The sequence below is a fragment of the Genypterus blacodes genome, unplaced genomic scaffold (genome assembly GCF_046128005.1).
Source record: "Genypterus blacodes isolate CSIRO-AG114 ecotype Tasmania unplaced genomic scaffold, CSIRO-AGI_Gbla_v1 ptg000039l_1, whole genome shotgun sequence".
NCBI lineage: Eukaryota > Metazoa > Chordata > Actinopteri > Ophidiiformes > Ophidiidae > Genypterus > Genypterus blacodes.
The window spans coordinates 3,230,915-3,251,261 of record NW_027466852.1 but is presented as its reverse complement, the minus strand read 5'-3'; the positions used below and the strand labels follow the sequence as shown (position 1 = coordinate 3,251,261).

The following is a 20,347-nucleotide window of genomic DNA, read 5'->3' as shown; positions in this document are numbered from 1 at the left end:
TAAGATGTTTTGGGTTCATAATAGGGGAGTAAAGTGCCAGTGCCAATACAACATATGGCTGGTATGTCCTCATTTCCCGTTTACCTGACTAGTAGATAATGCCCATAACTTCATGGGTATCTAAAAGTTGCTGAGATAGAGCCACAAGTCCGGTTTGGCGTCTTCATACTAAAACAAAGTTGCTTCTTGATCGAACATCACCTGTGATAAATAACTTAGACAGAGCTTTCAAATCATTGTTTTAGTTGCAATTCCAGGAGCATGAAACACACTGTAAAGCTAGTAAGAAGCATACAGTGCTGTCTACCTTCCACCAAGCATCTGTAGTGTTTGTAAAGAATATGCTTGTGGAAATCAATTGTTTAACTGACTTGGTGTTATACTGTGATGATTAAGTGTTCACCTTTTTGAGCAGTGTCTGCTGGTGAAGTATATAGTAGGCGATGCTCATGAACAGAGCAATATGTGTATCTGGTCAGTACATTAAACCTATTCCCACTGCAACAAAAAGTAAAGGAAGTTTTACCCTTTCACTCCTGGCAGAGTAAATTGCTTCTCTACCAATAAATATCAATTCATAAGTATTAATTATGTATTCATAATACAACACACACCTCACCTGTCTCCGGCCCTGTGATACACAGATTTTTGGCACAGTTCTTTCAAGCATACAAGTAGCTCCCCTGTGGTCTAATCAGGTGAAACCTCAGCCCATCGAACCCTGAGACTTAAGGTTTCTGCATTAATGTCATATTTGGCTAAAATGCCTTTACCCTACAACAGGCAGTCCCCAGGTTAAGAATGAAGAACATCCCGTTTTTACATATAGACCTCCACAATGCCTATTTAATAATGCTGAAAATTAACACAACACAATTGTTCCTACTAAAATACAGGTAGACTACTCTGCGCAGCGCTTAGCATGTTTTCAGTGCTTCGTCAGCCTGAGGGAACCGTCACACTGGTAAACACACAAGATGAACTGTCCGCAACTGTTCCAACTTGCATACAAATTCGACTTAAAGACAGACTTTAAGCGTAACTTGTTCATAACTCAAGAACTGTTGTAGATTGCTGCTGCTGCTGCTGTGCAGAGTTGGCCTGGGTGCTGCCACGTTTTACATTTGGTGTTGTCCACAGGTGAACCTTGTTGGAGCAGGCTGAATTGATGTTGTGGTGCCCTCTGTCTAGCAAGGAAAAAATACTTATTCTACCGTGTATGCAAGTCTTGTTCAACTGAGCTCATTCTGGCAGTCAGCATCGTGTTTAATACATTGCTTTTTCATGACACCGTCAGATCTTGAATTTTCACAATGAATCAGCCTTGAATCAAAACTTCAGATACCTATATTTCACACCTAGTTACCATTAGATGTTTCAAGCTTTCATATCAGTATTTATACAAACCTTTAAAGGTGAATGTAGCAGCCTCATTCAGAGTAGAGGAGACTTCCAGGGTGTGTTTCAAATAGGTCGTAGGCATACACTACTCGGGTGAAATTTATGGAAAACGTAAAAAGTTCACGCTACAGTGATATTATATCATGAAAGTGGGGCATTTAAGTAGAAGCATACAAAGGTGATTTCCTCATCTCAAACAATGTATTGAAACAAAAGCCAACAACGGTGGTGGGTATACCACAACAAAAAATTTCAATGTCTCAATAACGTGTCATGTGCCCTTGAACATCAATTACAGCTTGACAACAACGTCCCATGCTGTTCACAAGTTGACTTATTGTCTGCTGAGGCATGGCATCCCACTCTTCTTGAAGGGCGGCCCTCAGGTCACTGAGGTTCTGGGGTACAGAGTTACGGGCCTCTACACAGCAACCCAGCTGATCCCATAGGTGTTCTATGGGATTCAGGTCTGGAGAAAGTGCAGGCCACTCCATTTGAGGTACCCCAGTCTCCAGCAGCCGTTCCCTAATGATGTGACCTCGATGAGCTGGAGCATTGTCGTCCATGAAGATGAAATTAGGCCTGTGTTGTTCATGCAGGGGCACAATGACTTGATTAATGATGTGATTCAGGTAGTATAGGCTTGTTACTGTACCATTCACAAAGTGTAGGGCAGTTCTGTATTGACTAGAGACACCTGCCCACACTGTAACACCACCACCACCAAAGGGTCTTCTGGTGACAACAGTGGCTGATGCGTACAGTCTCCTTGACGTCTCCAACATCTTTGGCGCCCACCATTTCTGCTCAAGGTGAATTGACTTTCATCAGAGAACAGCACTGAGGCCCACTGGTCCCTCGTCCAGCGTAAATGCTCCCTGGCCCATGCCAGACGATGACGCCTGTGCCTGGTGGTGTGGTCAGGTACCCTTGCAGGTCGTCTAGCACACAGACCACGCTGATGTAAACGTTTTCGAATGGTCTGACGTGACACTTGGGTGCCTCTCACCACCCTTAAATGTGCCTGGAGTTGAGTGGCATTCATCCTCCGGTTCCGCAGGGCACTGTTCACAATGAAGCAGTCATCAGTGTGGGATGTGGCCAAAGGACGTCCACTTCTATGCCTGTCTGTGACTCTTCCAGTCTCTCTGCATCTCTGTTGCAACCTGCTGATGACACTCTGACACTCTAAGCTCAGTGGCCACTTCCTTCTGAGAACATCCTGTTTGGAGCCTCACAATGGCAAGGTACTGTTGATCAGTTGTTAGGTGTCCTCTTGGTCTCATGATGTCAAAATGTGAACAGCATGACGAGGACTGTTTAAATACCAATTCTGATTGAACCAGGACATTTATTTGTCGATTCATGGATCAAACACCTGTTTTTTTCGTTTATTTTATCGTTAAGCTCCTTGTTAGAGAACAGCAAGTTGTGCAAAAAGTACTGAAACATTGAACAGTTGGACATGTGCATTCAAAAGATTAGAGGAGGTCACATTAAGTTCACCTGTAAAGGTTATAGTGCATTTTTGGTTCATCCTGAAATTTCACCCGAAAGCCGAATATCCCTAACTTTTTGTGAGTGGTGTATGTGAGTAATGAGGGGGACTATAATGAATATAATTAAAACCTGATTTAGTGTAGAATTTTTCCCTTTTCTACACATTTTTCCTTTTCATCTTTATTATATGTTCCCCATACTGTATACAAGTCCTTTTTGGCGGCAACCATGTCTGTATTGTAGTTTTATAACTGTCACAAAGAACATAATATTAAGTCACTGTCTCCCAAAACAATGCACATACAACCTAAACATACAAGTAATGTTGAAAGTCAGGATTGACTACGTATTTGATTTAAAACTATAATTCTTCCATGAAGACTCAGGGGCTTGGATAAAATTAAAGTCATTTATTTGAATAGATGTGTTTGAAATGTAAAGAGTCTCTTTGGTGAAGGCTCCATTCAGTGACGAGAGTTCTTGGATTCATAATGCCTCGGCAGATCCACTGCCTTCAAGGAGCCTACACTGGTTGGCAGGATGGGGACCCAACTGGAGACGGTGGGGAGGAGGGGGGATGAAAATGTTTTGTCCGTTACAATGAAAGCAACAGATGTGAATGTTAGAGAATGGCATTTAAACCCATACGCATACATATGATTGGACAGGCCACCGTGGGATGTGACGAGGATGATTGGCCCCAGACGCTGATCTGATTGGGTGGGGTAATGAATCAATGTGCCGACTCTGTGGGATGGATAGAGTGAGTGGTGTGACCAAGAGTCTTCCTCTGTGTTCAACTGCAAACTGTTCTTCCAGCAAGAACAAAGAAGAAACAAGTCATTCAGTCTTCAGCTGCGCTCTGTTTGTTCACAGCTTCAGAGCGAACACTTCTCTTCATGGCTGTCTGCATCAGCCAGGTAGCCAGGTGGATGGTGAGAAATGCTCCTCCAGCCGCCCACAGCCAGTTCCTCCTTAGCCAGCTCTGAGGCTTCATGCTGACACCGCCACACAATCACTGCGGGAAACACAAAAGCATACCACAAATCCTCTGAGATTAGCCTGGTCACACATTCTACTGGTCTAATTCCAATTTCCTCTCATTACTGTAGATTTGGCATCTGACATTGAATTTGCTGGTTGTGGCTACCGATTCTTCTGCTGTCCTCCCCATACTGGTTAGAATATGTCGCCTAGCGAAGAAGAAGTTGCTAAGAATTATGGGTGATCATTTATTGACAACCATCCCTAACGTTTAGAGTTCAGCTATGATGAACTACAGGTGGGACAGCATTTTTTTAGAGAATACGATACCTTTTTGACATCACAGACCTCATCAATACACATATTCAAAAAGAAAACAAAGAAAACACAATACTGTTGAATGGCATAAACTGCAAACACAGCTGCAAATCTTTGGGAATGCTACGATTCAATGCAATTTAAATTACATCTGTACTTATTATGAAATGATAATGGAACTCTTGCCAAAACTGTGCAAGTTTAACAATTTCTTCTATGTCTATAGGGTACAATACGAAGGATTTGATGTAAACAAATTCCATCCAAAAGTCATGGCTATCATATATTTATGTTGCTGTTGAATCAGCATTGCAAGTTATTTGAAAAAATGCCCTGAATCTAGATCCAATCCATTTCAGTTGTGGAGTGGGGCAACAGAAAATTAAAAATTTGTCATTTTCCAATTTTTCATTTCACAATTTTTGTGTTTTTATAAATGGGAAATGGGCACTAGTTGAAAAGCTCTGCTTTGACGTTTATTTCTGTGTTTGCTTCGGAAGTCATTGGTCTTTGCCTGGTTTGTTTAAACCAAAGCAGAAGAGGAAGAAGCTAATCGAACCGGTGCTAGATTCAAACGGGAAATTGGTCTTTGCAAGAACATGCAGAAATCGCTGCAAGACTGCCATCGATCATGGGTGGATGTAAAATGTGTCATGTTTAACTTCCGGAACTAGAATATTAATACATCAACAAGAATATTAATGCAATGAATGGTAAATGGTTGTAAGACAAAATAAGAAATATTTCACAGACTTAATTATTGATTTACAAACCTGTAAATACACTTATTGATGATGGAAACTTGTGTGCTTTGTTTTAATACCTGTCTGTAGTTTACTTGCTCTTGGCAGAAGGTGGAGAAGCTGTGGGTGGCGGTGAAACGTAAGCCACAATCCCAGGTTCAGGAATATATTCCTCTCTGGATTTGTTCAGGAGTGGGTTTGCCTTTAAATTGAACCAGCCCCAGTGGATCAGCCCCAAACTTGTGCCCATAACAATCAAGACTTTGTAGCTGTTCCAGAAATCTCTCAGGCCCATGATTGATGGGACTCAGCTGGGGAAAAATGAGAAAAGTCTGAGTGTCAACGCTGTGTTGTGAAACATGAAAACTGGATGATGCCACATCATGTAACAAGTATCACAGGCCGCTGATCTGGAAGAGCCAAACTACAATTCATTTTGATGAATTTACATTACATTTACTGTTTGATGGTCTGCCAGGATCACAGCCACAGGTTTCTGTATCCCCCAATGAAAGTGTGTCAGAAAAGGCAAAGGATTCTACACAAGATAAGGTATGCACTGCCCATGTCTTCATGTTATGCAGACATAAAAAGCGGGACTGAGACATAAATGGAAAAATATAGAGAATAATGTACTGTAATACTTCACCAGACTTGAAAGCTATTGAAGAAAGTCTTTTTTAGGAAGATTTAAATCAAATCAAAGAAGAGCTGGCTAGCATGTCTGGTGTGTGACAAACATGTCAAAATGAACTCTAAGAGGCGTGTCTCGTGTGTCCAGACAGTCAACTAATTGGGATGCATCCTTATCCCAAAGCTATTATAGAGAGTCTAATTTTTGAAGGAAATTTTTCATTAAAAAATAAATAAAAATCAACAAATAAGAGGCATGTCTGGTGTGTCTACAGTAGTACTATACATTGGGATGCATTTCAAGTCTGCAGGACATACGACATGATCGTTCTTCTTTTTATTAACATTAACATGTTGCATGATTTTATGGAGAAAAATAAATTGGAAATTAGTCAGTAATTGAGTGCCGGTCCCTAAACCGCCTGGCGGTGTGGGGAAGTAAACTCGTCCGTCCTCCGTCTGCCACAATGGGGCAAACCTGAGTGACCAGACACCGCTGAATCACCAGAGTGTGGATGCGAATATCTGTGCACTATCGAAGGTCAAACCAACGTCACCTTGGTCAGCTACAACAATGACACTAATGTTCAGTCTAGTTCATGACCTTGTGCTGAGTCACAGGAAGTACTAGGCCTCAATGTAGCTGTACCGGTCTGCGGTGAGACGGAAGGGAACAGCAACACCAAACAGCTTTGAACCCCGACGAGATTCACAACACGCGTAGGAGCCGGTTAAACCCTTCAAGCCCTTACAGGCAAAACTGAGGGCTACACAATCTTGTACACAATCGTACACAATCTTGCAAACACAATCTTGCAAACACGGGCTCCGGGGTTGCCTGTGAGAAGGCAGTGATAACGTAATAAAACACTGATCATTACGGAGAAACATAATCATACCTCCTTCGCTAGGAGGATCGATCATATCGTTTTCACGTGCGAGTGGAACGAAGCTGTCACGTGACCACCCCATTACACAAGCAAGTAATAAATGAATCAATGACAATTAGCATGAAAAAGAATTTTACACAAATGTAACATTGAAACATTATACCAGATGTGTTTGGGGAAAATGAGCTTCCAGAAGTTCTGTCAGTAGTGACAGCAGCGAAACTGAGCTCCAAAACGACCGTTTCAAAAGCTTCGAACTGTATCAGAGGTTCAACTTTACCCTTCACACTCTCAGTCAGCCCAGAGTCCGACTCACGGCTCATTTACCAATTAAACATACAGCAAGGTGAAAACGTAAGGATATAACCTACCAGTGTGCTGTGTCTCTATGCGATGCTTCTTCTTTTCCTGTTTAATGGCAGTTGGCAAACAGCATATTGGTGCATTACCGCCACCAGCTGGTATGGCATGTGGATCAGAATATAATTGTATTTACAATTTAAAACAAATACTTTCAAAAAGAAAACGTATACCTTCTTGATCAATTTTAATAGTGAAATTGTAATTCTGAGACAATTCACGTCTTGATCTTTTTTTTTTTTTTTACTTTTTAACTTGTACTTCTCACAGCGTACCATAACATGTTCTGCTGTTTCCTCTTATCCATATAATCCATTCATTGCCTGTTTCATCCTTTCCTCTTATGAAAAGTGAGTGATTTAATCCTGTATGTCCAAATCTGAGTCTCTCCTGTTCCTCTGTAAACTCCTGTCCTCTCTTCCTCCATTGATTTTGCCACCTTTCTCTCAATCTTTTCTTAACAATGCCCATGAATTCTGTTTTGCTTATGCTAACCGTCTTTGCAGCCTCCTTTGCAATTTTATCTGCTCTCTCATGTCATTTAACAGCAGTACCCGTAACAATACCACTGTCAGAACCATCATTAGAATTCTGTATAGTGTGAAAAACTGGTGATTAAGAAATGTTGTCCTTTTTTTTTCTGTGCAATTTGTTTTTATTGAAGCAAACATTGTACATGACATTGCGCATATAGTTGTAGGGATATTTTGGAGATCATTTTTTAAATAGAAAGAGGGGAAAGATGTGTGTGAGAGAGAGAGAGAGAGAAGGAGGGAAGGTTGTATTATCACTACTATTGTTGTTAAACTTCAATCTTGCAAACACATGGTCCCTTTTTAAGGATGAAAGGTTTTCCTTGAAGTTTTTCATGAACAATCATCATTTTCCCCATTATTTAAAATGTCTGTAGTTGGGGCAATAGAGAAAGAGAAGGAGGGGAAGGGGCTATATTTACAATTACATTTAGTCATTTAGCAGACGCCTTTATCCGAAATTAAATGAAGTATTATCCCTGTACTAACTAAATGCAGGGATACATTTCATTGTACTTTTATTGTACTTTTACCTACATTAATCAGTGCATCAGTTAAAATGTCTCTTAGAATTCTTAAGGCTGTGTTATACTTTCCGCGTCCGCAAGTGAGCGAGGTTGTGCAAGGTTGGAAATTTCGTCATCAGAGGGTGTATGCGTAGTGTGATGGCCCCTAGGTTTGTTCTGCGTGGGTGTGCCTTTCTCTCTCTGCCACTCCCATTCAGGTAGCTGCTTTCCTGTGTCAGAGGCAATTGATTCCGCCTTAAAGCCTGCTTCTCCTCACTGTTCTCTCTCTCTAACCTCCTGCCAGGACGGCTGGTGCCTGGGCCCTATGAGTTTGTTTGGTTGCACCTTACACCACCCATTCATGTTACACTCCTATCATTGCACCCAAACGTTTGCACTTCATACTGATTAACTAACTAACTTATTTTGGTTAATTAAAAAAGTGTGGTCTCGCCTTTTTGTTGTGGTCGAGACGAGCGGTCATGGGAAACGGGGGCTCATTCCATTTGGATGTTTATTCCCTCGGTGGACCTAGTTTTCAATTGGATACTTTGTAAATCAAAGACCCTAGACTTCTAGGCATAGTTTTGCCAGTTGTTGGGAGACAAGTCAAGTCAAGTTTATTTGTATAGCCCCATATCACATACAATGTCTCACAGGGCTTTACAGACCTACAACATCAGGAAAATTCCCGACCCAGCCCAAAGCTCTCAAGGAAGACATGGAAAAACTCCTGAGAAAACCTAAATAGATAAGGAAATAGGAAGAAACCGCAAAAGAGGCAATTCCATGAGAGATTCCCTCTCCACGAATGGCTGGGTGTGCAATAGGAATGTCCAGTGGGATTATACAGCGGTTAAAAGGCATGCAGGGCAAAACACATGAGAAAGCATGCAGTATAGGGACAAGGGAGAGAGAGAGAGAGACAGATGACGAGAAAAGTAAAGCACAGTAAAAATGTAGTTCTATATAGAGTCTTTCTCCTAGGGCAGCAGTCCATGCAGGTACTGTAGCTGAGGATGTTGTTTCTGCAAAGATCCCGAAGAAGCAACTTAGCAGGCAGAGTTAGAGGAGACAGGAAACCAAGCGAGTCATAGATAGAGCTGACCATTGACAGAATATTTCCTCTGGTGTGTGGCTTATCTTTGACAGAGATGTTAAACTTGAATGTGTCACTCTCTACACACCATAATAATCCTAGGTACCGAGTATCACTCATGTCTTGTGATCGTCTGCCCCGCCCTTGCCTGTTATCACCTGTGTCTCATTACCTCATGTATGAGTAGTCTGCTACGTCTTGTAATGTCTTGTCAAGTTCAGTGTTCAAGTCCAAGTATTACGTCTAGTCTAGTTTTTGGCCTCATGCATATTTTTAATTTTCACACAAATTAATTGGGAACACTGCACATTCTATTCCAAATCAAAACAACAAAAAATTATCAAATAAGTTCTCACTTTACAGAAAGTGAAGAAAAGGGAATATTAGGCTGTTCAAAAAAATAACAGTTTGCATTTTTCTTTACAAACTCAAATATTTACTGTATGAACTGAAAAATCTTGAAAATTTAGCTTTCCTGAGAATCACTGAACTAATATTTTCTGAGAACTGCTTCACATCTGTGTTGCATGGAGTCAACCAACTTCTGGCACCTGTGAACAGGTATTCCAGCCCAGGAAGATTGGACTTCACTCCATAATTCCTCTGTATTTCTTGGTTTTGCCTCAGAAACAGCATTTTTGATGTCACCCCACAAGTTTTCTATTGGATTAAGGTCGGGGGATTGAGCTGGCCACTCCATAACATTAATGTTGTTGGTCTGGAACCAAGATTTTGCTCGCTTGCTGGTGTGTTTGGGGTCGTTGTCTGGTTGAAACACCCATTTCAAGGGCATTTCCTCTTCAGCATAAGGCAACGTGACTTCAAGTATTTTGACATATTCAAACTGATCCATGATCCCTGGTATGCGATGAATAGGCCCGACACCATAGTATGAGAAACATCCCCATATCATGATTCTTGCGCCACCATGCTTCACGGTCTTCACAGTGTACTGTGGCTTGAATTCAGCATTTGGGGGGTCTTCTGACAAACTGTCTGCGGCCCCTAGATCCAAAAAGAACAATCTTGCTTTCATCAGTCCACAAAATGTTGCGCCATTTCTGTTTAGGCCAGTTGATGTGTTCTTTGGCAAATTGTAACCTCTTCAGTACATGTCGTTTTTTCAACAATGGGACTTTGCAGGGGTTTCTTGCCGGTAGATTGGCTTCACGTAGACGTCTTCTGATAGTAACAGTACTCACAGGTAACTTTAGATCTTCTTTTATCACCCTAGAGCTGATCATTGGCTGAGTCTTCGCCATTCTGGCTATTCTTCGATCCAATCGAATGGTAGTTTTCAGTTTTCTTCCACGTCTTTCTGGTTTTGGTTGCCATTTTAAAGCATTTGAGATCATTTTAGCTGAGCAGCCGATAATTTTCTGAACTTCTTCCTACAACTTTTTAATCAAAGTACGCTGTTCTTCTGAACAATGTCTGGAAAGAGACATTTTACACAGATTTTCTGAGAGAAATGCACTTTACCATGTGCTGCCTTCGTCCTTAAATAAGGGCTACCTGTTTGACACCTGTTTTTTCACAGAATTCCTGATTTCACTGATTGAACCCCACACTGCTATTATTTTGAACACGCCTCTTTCAATCTATCATTCAATTACACAGAATCAGCAGCATGCTTGCCATGACTGTTGGATCTGTTGGTTTTCTATGACTCTACTACACCTACTAGTAAATTATTTCCCACAAGGAAATATAATTTCGACCAAAAACAGTTGTTGATCTTGTTAGTGATGTTTGACTGCTATTATTTTGAACACACCTGTATCCCTGTGCATTACCGGCCCCAGTATGCCCATCAGCTTTTACCTGTATGCTACGCACTGCTGCCTCTTTTGTTTTGATGTGTAAGACACTGGGTTGCTGCTTGTTGCATACAGAACACTGAAGACGTCTGGCACAGTCCTTGTTGATATGTCCAGCCTTTGCCAGGCATCCAAAGCAAACTCCATTCTGCTTGAGGAATATTATTTTGTCTTTATGTGGCTTTGATTTGAACTGAGAACACGTCATCAATTCGTGCTGGCCAGTGCAGAAGAGACAAGCTTTATTTGTTTTAAAGAAGTTTGAAGACGATGTTTCTCATGTAAGACATTGTGTCTAATTCATCCATTTATGCAAGCTGTTCCATGGCATTACAGCAACTTCTTAAATACAATGAAAAGTTAGCCTTCTCAACAACAGTCATTAATGCTTCTTTCAGGTCGATGCCACGGGTCCTGTCTTTTAACGGCACGATATCAAGCAATTCTTCCATAACGATGCAGTCTTCTGACACAAATCCTACAAATACTGCCAACTGTAGCTTATCTTGAACATCACAAGACTCATGCAAAGCCATGCTAAAAAGAGCGCAGATATTCGCTGTTCAACAGTGTGCCGTGAAAGCTGCAGGTCGGACACGGAGCGCTTCACACTTTTCATTTTCCTTTTATAATTTTCAGGAGTTAGGTTAGCCACGACATCTTGAAGGCACAAATTCACCTTCACTGTATGGTTTTTAGCACGAGCAATGTTCCATGCTACCTGATACGATGCTAACGTGACAGTCTCTAAGTGCTTGGTAAATTTCTTAAAAAGCTGCTTCTCTGATTGACGTTTTAATACGTTTATCTTGTGTTTGCGAAGTTCAGTCCCTTTTGGAAACTCCTTTGCAATGTTAGCATGAAGTTAAGAGAAATGGCGCTCTAGGTTTGAAGCTTTAAATGCCCCAGTGATGTCTGGCACAGCAGGCAAAAGGGTTTCCCATTCCTCTCAGTAAAAAAATATATTTCCTCCCATTCAGGTAAAACATTGCCTTTTCCTTCTGCTTTGTTTTGGCTTGAAGTGCAAGAGTCTGAAGTTTGACTTGCACTTTAAGGATATCAGCCGATGACAGGAGCTTGCGGAACCTCCAGGTATTGCTTTCCTCGCTGTGTGATCTCTGGGTCTGAAATGGTTGCTGTCACTGGCCACCGTTGCTCTAGGAGGCAACTCACCATATATGCATCCTGGATCAATTTATGCTCAGCTGTGCCCTATTGCTTTTGTTTGTCTTTGAGCTTGCTGCTGGCCAACTCACTCTTCTTGAAATGCTCAATAAGGCACCTTGCAGCCCCAAGTGTCTTGATTATCTGAGGATCCTTCTTCAGGGCGTTGTTGACCACTAACTGAAGTGTACGGCTAGCACATCGATGTGAAGCAACTCCATGCTTCGCTTCCACTATCCTGAGAGCTGCCACAACATTGGCAGCATTATCATGTACAACGGCCAGTACATTACTAAGGGAGAATCCAAACTTCTCTGCTGCCTTTTCGATCCAGCCAGCAATATTTTCTGCTATGTGGCGCTCCTCAAGTGGCATCGTGGTCGGACTGTATGAAGTCAGCTCCCAATCCTCATTAATTAAGTGGCAGGTGACTTTTGATGTGACATGTTTGAGATCTGCTTTCACTCTCTCTAGAGTAGCCTCATTATTTCTTCTCCATGAAATCCGTAAAGTGGCGTCTTGACGAAAGTTTATACCCTGGGTGAAATGTGTTGATCATCTCACACAGGGGTGCCCAATCGACTGGTCGATCGCGAAGGTAATGTGGGTAGATCGCATGGCATTGAAAAAAAAGTTAGCCTATCGTTAAAAGTTAGCCGACACCAGCAAGTGCGCCGGCACCGGCATCGTACTGCAGCACGTACTGTTGCCGACACCGCAGTTTCTTAATATGCTTTACAAATGTCATGATGTAAACTAGCCCTATACTCACTTCAAAGTAAACATCTCAATATAGATTTGTGCAGCATTAACCATTACTACCAAATAACCTATTAATAATGTCTGCCTATATGGTGTGGTGGTAACCCAACATGGAGCGGGACCCCCTAATATATGTTTTGTATGAAATTGTGTTTTATATCAAACTGGGCCGAGTGCCATGTATAAACATAGCTACCCTGTGCATTCAATTGTAAGCTCGAACCTCAGAATGATACAGTAGTGTGTTCTTCTCCCTCAGCAGCATAGAGATTAGAGAAGAGACGCATTTGCAAAGCACTCTTCTTGACTATATTGATAACTTTTAACGACCGAGTCCATGACATCTGACAATTCTGCGCTCATGTCTGTGACTCCCTGTGTAGCATGCAGTGCGTCCAAATCACTTGCGGAGCCACATCCCTTACAAGTGCGATTAGTCCACTTTTTAAACCAGCCATGGCTCTTGCACCGTCGGTGCCCAGCGCAATACATTTTTCCCATGGAATGTCCTTTTCGCTGAAAAAAACATCAATCACTTTTAGAACTAGAATTCTTCCTGCATTTCCTTTTGATCGACAAAGCGCACAAACGACAGAAGCTGACTTGTCTGTTGATTCATCCAATTGTAATGCAAATGCATCTGCCAACCTTAGCTTCTCTATCAGTTTCACCCTCACATCAGATGCCATCTCGTCAATGCGGCGAGCAATGGTTGTGTCCAACACTGGAATAGTTTTCAGTTTATTAATGTCAATATCATTCCCATACATTGTTTTACACATGTCAGTTGCTGAAGCCAATATTAAATCCTCTCCAAGTGTGTATGGCTGTTTCTTCTGGGCAATCCGAAGACCAACTTGATAAGAGCATTTCAAAGCTAGCTCACCAACTTTGGCTGATTTTCTCATCAATGTCTGTTGACCTTGGAGAGAAGTATTCAACAGGTTTGTCTTTTAAGTGGCTGTGGGTTGTCTCCAAGTGACGCTGCAGCTTTGATGGCTTCATATAGATTTGTTTGACAGCACAGTAGAGCATATAACACACATTGGTAATTTAATGCCATATGTCTCCTTTGAGGTAAATCCAAACTTCAGATAATTATCTGTATATTTTCGGGTCTTCTCTTGTTTGTTCACTTATCAGCTGCTACATCAGCAGCAGGTGCAGCCACTTGCATTTTCATCGGTGGTTTCGGAGGGTATCTCTCAAGTTTGTGGAGTTTTTTGGTCGAGCTACAAAACGTTCCATCTTCACTCATAACAATGTCCATACACTTGGCATAATAATATACTAGCCTCAGTACTGGCTGATATCGCACAGCAGCGATAGGGGCAGGTCCTCCTCTTTGTGTACAGTAGGCTTGGAGGGACAGGTCTAGGCTAGTCTTGTGCTGTGAGTAAACCGGTGCCCAGCAGATAGCTCCTGTGTGTCCTGAATGTGTGCATTGCTGACATGCTAACATCTTCTGCCTTCATTTATCCGTTCACTACAATATGTTGGATTCATGGTAATGTGTATTTAAGGACATTTAAATCAATTAATTAAAAACATTGGTTTGAAAAAATATACATTGTCTAATCAACCACAAATTTTTTGACCCCCCTGCAGTACCTCCGGACCCCCTAGGGGTCGCGGACCCCTGTTGAAGACCTATACTATAGACAAAGATTCCGGAACTGGAAAAAAAGGGACAACCAAACTCATGTCGAATTGGCACGCTCCATTATCGTCCATTTTGGACGTTGGTGTTCTGCCTCCTATGAGGACTTGTGTGATCTCATTGTGTTGAAGCAATGTATAAACTCTGTTCCTGGTATAGTATATGTTAACTTGTCCAGGTTGTTCAGCAATGCGCCGTTACTTTGGGGATGAGGGTCGAAGGGAGCATTTCTTCAGACATGGGAAATCGGTTAATCAGGATTCAATGCAGGTCAGTATCAGGAGTGTTCCAGGCACTGATGGGATATTTGATAGTGGTGTGCGATACTGCATATTTTGGTATCGATCTGATACCAAGTAAATACGGGCCAGTATCGTCGATACCGATACCGATACTTTTCAATAAAAAAGGTGGATGCGTCATTGAATTGCTAAATCTCAATTAATTTTCATGACCTTAAGTGTTTTTTTGTGATGTTTCCTCTTTTATCATTAAATAGTTGAAACCCAGAACAGAATTAGCACAAAGTTTATAATTAAATAGAAAATGCTTTATTATAAAATAATTTTCAGAAAAATCTTAAATAAAAAGTGCACACAAACCAGTAAACCAATTGAAACAAACAAGTACTGTTAACTGTAAACTATAATACAAAAATTAAATTAAAATTCTCAACAACAAAAACAACAACTGAAAATATAAATAATATGTAAACAACTTAACAACCCCCAAAACCTTTAGTTAGTCTGTGCAGAACGGAAACCAAAAACGTTTTGGTTACAGGTTTTGGTTCAAGAACAGTATCATATTAACATTTTTTGCTTTTAATGCACTTCGTTTGTGACTCACTAACTGCCCTGCTTTTGAAAAAATCCTCTCAGCTGGCACTGATGTTGCAACCAATGACAGGTATACTTGGCAAGTTTGCTCAGAGAGGGGAATGTTTGTTCGTTGTTTTTCCACCAAAGTAGTGGATCCTGATCCCGAGGAATTGACCTTTCCTCAGTGTACCTGCGCATCTCAATTTGGGCATCAGTGCCAGTTGTCCGATGCTGCTGAGAGGCTAGGACTTTAGAATCAAATTCTTTCCATAGCCCACCTTTTGCTGCAGGTGGGGATGAAGCAGCCCCTCCAGACGAGCTTGAGGTAGTTTCAGAAGTTGCAGCAGAGCTGGTGGCAGTGGCTCTGAGCCGGCAACTTAATTGTTTGCTTAGCGCGTCTAAGTCACGTGACGTGACTTACGTGACGGCGCAACACCTAAACACAAGATGGGGGGAGGGGGGGCAAAGGGTGCCTGCTCTGCGCTGACACAGGAGCGGCGAGTCCGGCAACCTGGCTGTTTCCTCTTTGCCGAAACCGCAGCATCGCAAACGAGCGGAACTTAAAGTAAAGAATCGATCTCACCAGGCTAGTATCGATCCGATACCGACTTGGTATCGATACTATCGATATTTGGATCGATCCGCCCACCACTAATATTTGACTCTTACCGAATCCGTCATGTATGTAAAAACAAGGGCCATTGGAAGGGGGAATGTCAAATCGGTAAGGATGGTCAGAAGTCTGCTTCAAATTCTGATAGTGTAGTTTCTCCATCACCTATAGTGCTGTGAAAAAGTATTTGTCCCCTTTTAGATTTCTTGTTTTTGCTTTTTTGTCACACTTTGACAATTTCATTTAAGGGAAAACAGCTATCCAAACCAACCTGACCCTATGTGAGAAATGTAATTGCCCCCCCTTGTTAAAATTAACTGTGATTTACCAATTTTTTGGGAAGTTTAGTTAAATTTCCCTATTGTGACATCATGAGAGGCTGTTCATCGGGACGTCAGGGTTAGGTGGTGTACGGATGTTGAAAAATACAATGAACATGCTTTTAACAAACAAAAAGGCTTTTCATTTTCACACAGTTTAGTCCAAAAGGTCTCTTCAAAAAACACCAACAAAAAGCTCCATGAAAAGTAAAAAGGTTTTACAACACATTACCAGTCTGTAGATCAGGCTCCAGCTCATTCCTTTCACCCATCTCTTCTCCTTTGCCTCTTCTGCCTGTATATAAACATCGAACAATAAGTTCAGAAATTTGTGTTTGGTAGATTATTTCTCTGTTGTAACAATGCTCCTTGGCAATACATTTTATACCGTTGGAAAGCCTGTTAATTTCCCTTTTAAATGGTATCCCATTTGTAAGGAACATGCATTAGTGGGATGAAAGAAAGAAAAGCACTTTATTGATCCCCTAAGGAAAATTTTGTTTCCTCACTCAGTTGTTATTTTCTACATGCATCACTTGTACCCGGGTTAGGAAACACACAACATGCAGACACCCCATGAAACACACAGTCCGTATACAAGTTGATGATGATGGAGAGAGATGCAGAGTGAGGAGGGCTGCCCCTTGCAGGCACCCAAGAGCAATTTTCTGAGCAGCACAGCTGAGTATGTGGGTTGCGCTCATGAAAAATAGGCCAAATCTTCTCTGCCAATGTCAAACAGCTTATTCTGCTGTTGCTATTGACTCTTGTTTTGAGCTTCTGATACCCCCAGGTGCTGACAATCAGGTTGGCACCTGATTGGCAGCACCTGTGAGCATGAGCCCTGCTACTTGGTGTCTGCTCCAAGAGTCGGCATGCCACGGCAACTTCAAGCTGGTGTTCCACAAAAGCAAGTTGCGGCATCATTTGGAGTGAGCCCTATATACAGTCCACAACAAAAAGATAAATCTAGTTTTTTTCTTTAAAATAATTTTTTCAAAATCTTGTTTTATATAAAATGTAATACATTGTTAAAAAAGGGCTGGTCTTTCATTTTTGTCGTGGACTGTACAGCAGTGAGTGTATGCATGTCTTACCTTTGTAAATGAAGTTCATTCGCCTATCCTTCTGGACAAACATGGTACAGCAAACCACTTTGTACTGCAAAATGTGGTCTGGGGGTGTCAGTCTGTTCCCTAGCACTACGCCCTCTACGACATGTATATTTCTTAGCGCATTCATTAGAGTGGGATCCTTTAACTGAGCAGTTCCACACTGGGCTGAAAGATTGAAGAACATATGGGTTTCTTGGTAGTCTTCTGCCAAAAAGAAAACAAAGGCCCGTCTCACATTTGCCGAAAAACATCTTGATGATCCCCAAGACTTTTGGGGAAATATTCTGTGGATTGTGGGTAAAAGTGGAACTTTTGGAAGGTGTGGGTCCCGTTACATCTGGCTTAAAACAAACACAGCATTTCAGAAAAAGAACATCATACGACAGTCAAACAGTGGTGGTAGTGTGATGGTCTGGGACTGCTTTGCTGCTTCAGGACCTGGACGACTTGCCATAGTTGATGGAACCATGAATTTTGCTCTCTACCAGAAAATCTTGAAGAAGAATGTCAGGCCATGAGTTTGTGACCTTAAGCTCAAGCTCACTTGGGTTATACAGCAGGACAATGATCGGTAGCACACCAGCAAGTGCACCTCTGAATGGCTCAAAAACAACAAAATGAAGGTTTTGGAGTGGTTTAGTCAAAACCTCAAACAGGTAATTCATGCTAGAAAACCCTCCAATGGGGCTGATTTGAAACCATTCTGCAAAGAAGAGTGGGCCAAAATTCCTCCACAGCAAGTTACGAGTTACTGTGTGAAGTGGTCATTGGTGTGCGTCCTTCTCTGCCAATGGAAGGGGTGGACATTTTGCTTGGCAATGATCTAGCAGAGAGAGTGAGAGTCGGTACCATAAGTCTTCCATCTTTAAAACATTTTAGTCCAGAATTTGTGGTAACAGATACATTTACAAATTCTTTACCAGATGTCACTGACACAGAAGATGTACAGTGGGTAAAATAAGTGTTGAACATGTCACTGTTTTTCAACCCACGTAATCCATACATACACTGAAACCAAAACCAATAAGTTCAGAAACACGCTAACTGAACCGCTAACCCTGTCCCCTCCTCTCTCCTTCAGTCTGCTGCACCGGATCTTCTTCCCTACCTGACCCACCTCATCAACACGTCTCTGGCTCATTCCCCTCTGCTTTCAAGACTGCTAGAGTCACTCCGCTTCTAAAGAAACCGACTCTTGACCCTTCAGACATCAAGAACTACAGACCGGTATCCCTTCTACCCTTCCTATCTAAAACTCTTGAACGTGCTGTCTTCAATCAACTGTCCCTGTACCTCCACCAGAACAACCTTTTGGATCCCCACCAGTCCGGCTTCAAGGTTGGCCACTCGACCGAGACGGCCCTCCTGGCAGTGACCGAGTCACTCCAAACTGCTAGAGCGAACTCTCTCTCCTCTGTCCTGATTCTCCTGGACCTGTCTGCAGCATTCGACACGGTGAACCACCAGATCCTTCTCTCTACCCTGGAGGGAATGGGTGTCTCTGGCTCTGCGCTCTCCATGTTCACGTCCTACCTGACAGGTCGCTCCTACCAGGTAACACTGAGAGGTTCTGTTTCGAAGCCACGCAGGCTCACCACTGGAGTTCAGCAAGGTTCGGTCTTGGGCCCTCTTCTTTTCTCCCTCTATACAACATCTCTTGGTTCTGTTATCCACTCCCATAACTTCTCCTACCACTGCTATGCTGATGACACCCAGCTGATTCTGTCATTTCCTCCTTCTGACACCCAAGTGGAGACGCGCATCGCTGCTTGCCTGGCAGACATCTCGGGGTGGATGTCAAGGCACCACCTGAAGCTCAACCTGGATAAGACTGAGATGGTGTTTCTCCCGGGGAAGGGCTGCCCGCACCGAGACCTGACAATCACCATAGATGACTCCGTGGTGACGTCTACTCGGACTGCGAGGAATCTGGGTGTGACCCTGGACGACCAACTGTCGTTCTCGGCAAACATCGCTTCGGTGACGCGTTCCTGCAGATTCCTCCTCTACAACATCCGGAGGATTTGTCCCTTCCTCACCGACAAGGCAGCGCAGGTGCTGATCCAGGCTCTTGTCATCTCCCGCCTGGACTACTGCAACTCCCTCCTTGCTGGCGCCCCGGCTTCCGCCATCAGACCTCTGGAGCTCGTCCAGAAAGCTGCTGCTCGTCTGGTGTTCAACCTCCCCAAGTTCTCCCACACAACTTGCCTTCTCCGTTCTCTACACTGGTTCCCTGTAGCTGCTCGCATCCAGTTTAAGACTCTGGTGCTAGCCTACAGGGCACCAGAGTCAGTGAAAGGAACAGCTCCTTCATACCTCCAGGCTATGGTCAAGCCCTACACCCCCGGCCGACCACTTCGCTCTGCTGCCTCCAGGCGGCTGGCTGCCCCGGCACTCAGCGGCCCCTGTGCCCGATCGACGCGGTCACGGCTTTTCACTGTTCTGGCACCTCAGCGGTGGAATGATCTCCCGACTGATGTCAGGACAGCGGAGTCCCTCTTAGGACATCACCTATTCTGTCCTAGCTCTTCTGATGCTCTTGTTTTCTAATCTGTCATTTCTAATTTGTCCTTTTTTCTCATTCATCATAGTACCTAACTTATTGCACTTCTACTCTAGCTCTAGTTATGCTCTTAGCTGTTGGTTTTGGAAGGAAATGCGCTTACGATTTCTTGTGACCTGAAGTTCTTTTATCTACCTTTGTTGAACGCACTTCTTGTAAGTCGCTTTGGATAAAAGCGTCTGCTAAATGACCGTAATGTAATGTAATGTAATGTATTTAATACGTCATCTAAAAGCCTTTGTTGGTAATGACAGCTTCAAGACGCCTCCTGTATGGAGAAACTAGTTGCATGCATTGCTCAGGTGTGACTTTGGCCCAATCAAATCTTGAAGGTTCCGTGGGCTTCTTCTATGAACTCTGATCTTTAGTTCTTTCCATAGATTTTCAATTGGATTCAAGTCAGGGGATTGTCTGGGCCATTGTATTTTCGTTCTCTGAAACCAATTGAGAGTTTCCTTGGCTGTGTGTTTGGGATTACTTTCTTGCCGAAATGTCCACCCTCATTTCATTTTCATCCTGGTAGATGGCAGCAGATTTCTACC

The 20,347-nt window shown here is 42.6% G+C and overlaps 2 protein-coding genes across 2 annotated transcripts; both read right to left on the bottom strand.

The window, feature by feature from the left end:
* Positions 1–3,296: 3,296 nt before the first annotated feature.
* Positions 3,297–3,898, bottom strand: LOC142997049 (uncharacterized). Its single transcript, XM_076148222.1, has one exon. The coding sequence runs from the start codon at positions 3,896–3,898 to the stop codon at positions 3,746–3,748; it is 153 nt and encodes a 50-aa protein (XP_076004337.1). The 3' UTR covers positions 3,297–3,745.
* A 1,139-nt stretch (positions 3,899–5,037) lies between these two features.
* On the bottom strand, positions 5,038–6,918 carry LOC142997048 (uncharacterized). The gene is made up of 2 exons (XM_076148221.1): positions 6,841–6,918; positions 5,038–5,257 (listed from the first exon to the last, which is right to left on the bottom strand). Exon 2 carries the CDS (start codon positions 5,239–5,241, stop codon positions 5,038–5,040), a length of 204 nt encoding a protein of 67 aa, XP_076004336.1. The 5' UTR covers positions 5,242–5,257; positions 6,841–6,918.
* Positions 6,919–20,347: the final 13,429 nt, after the last annotated feature.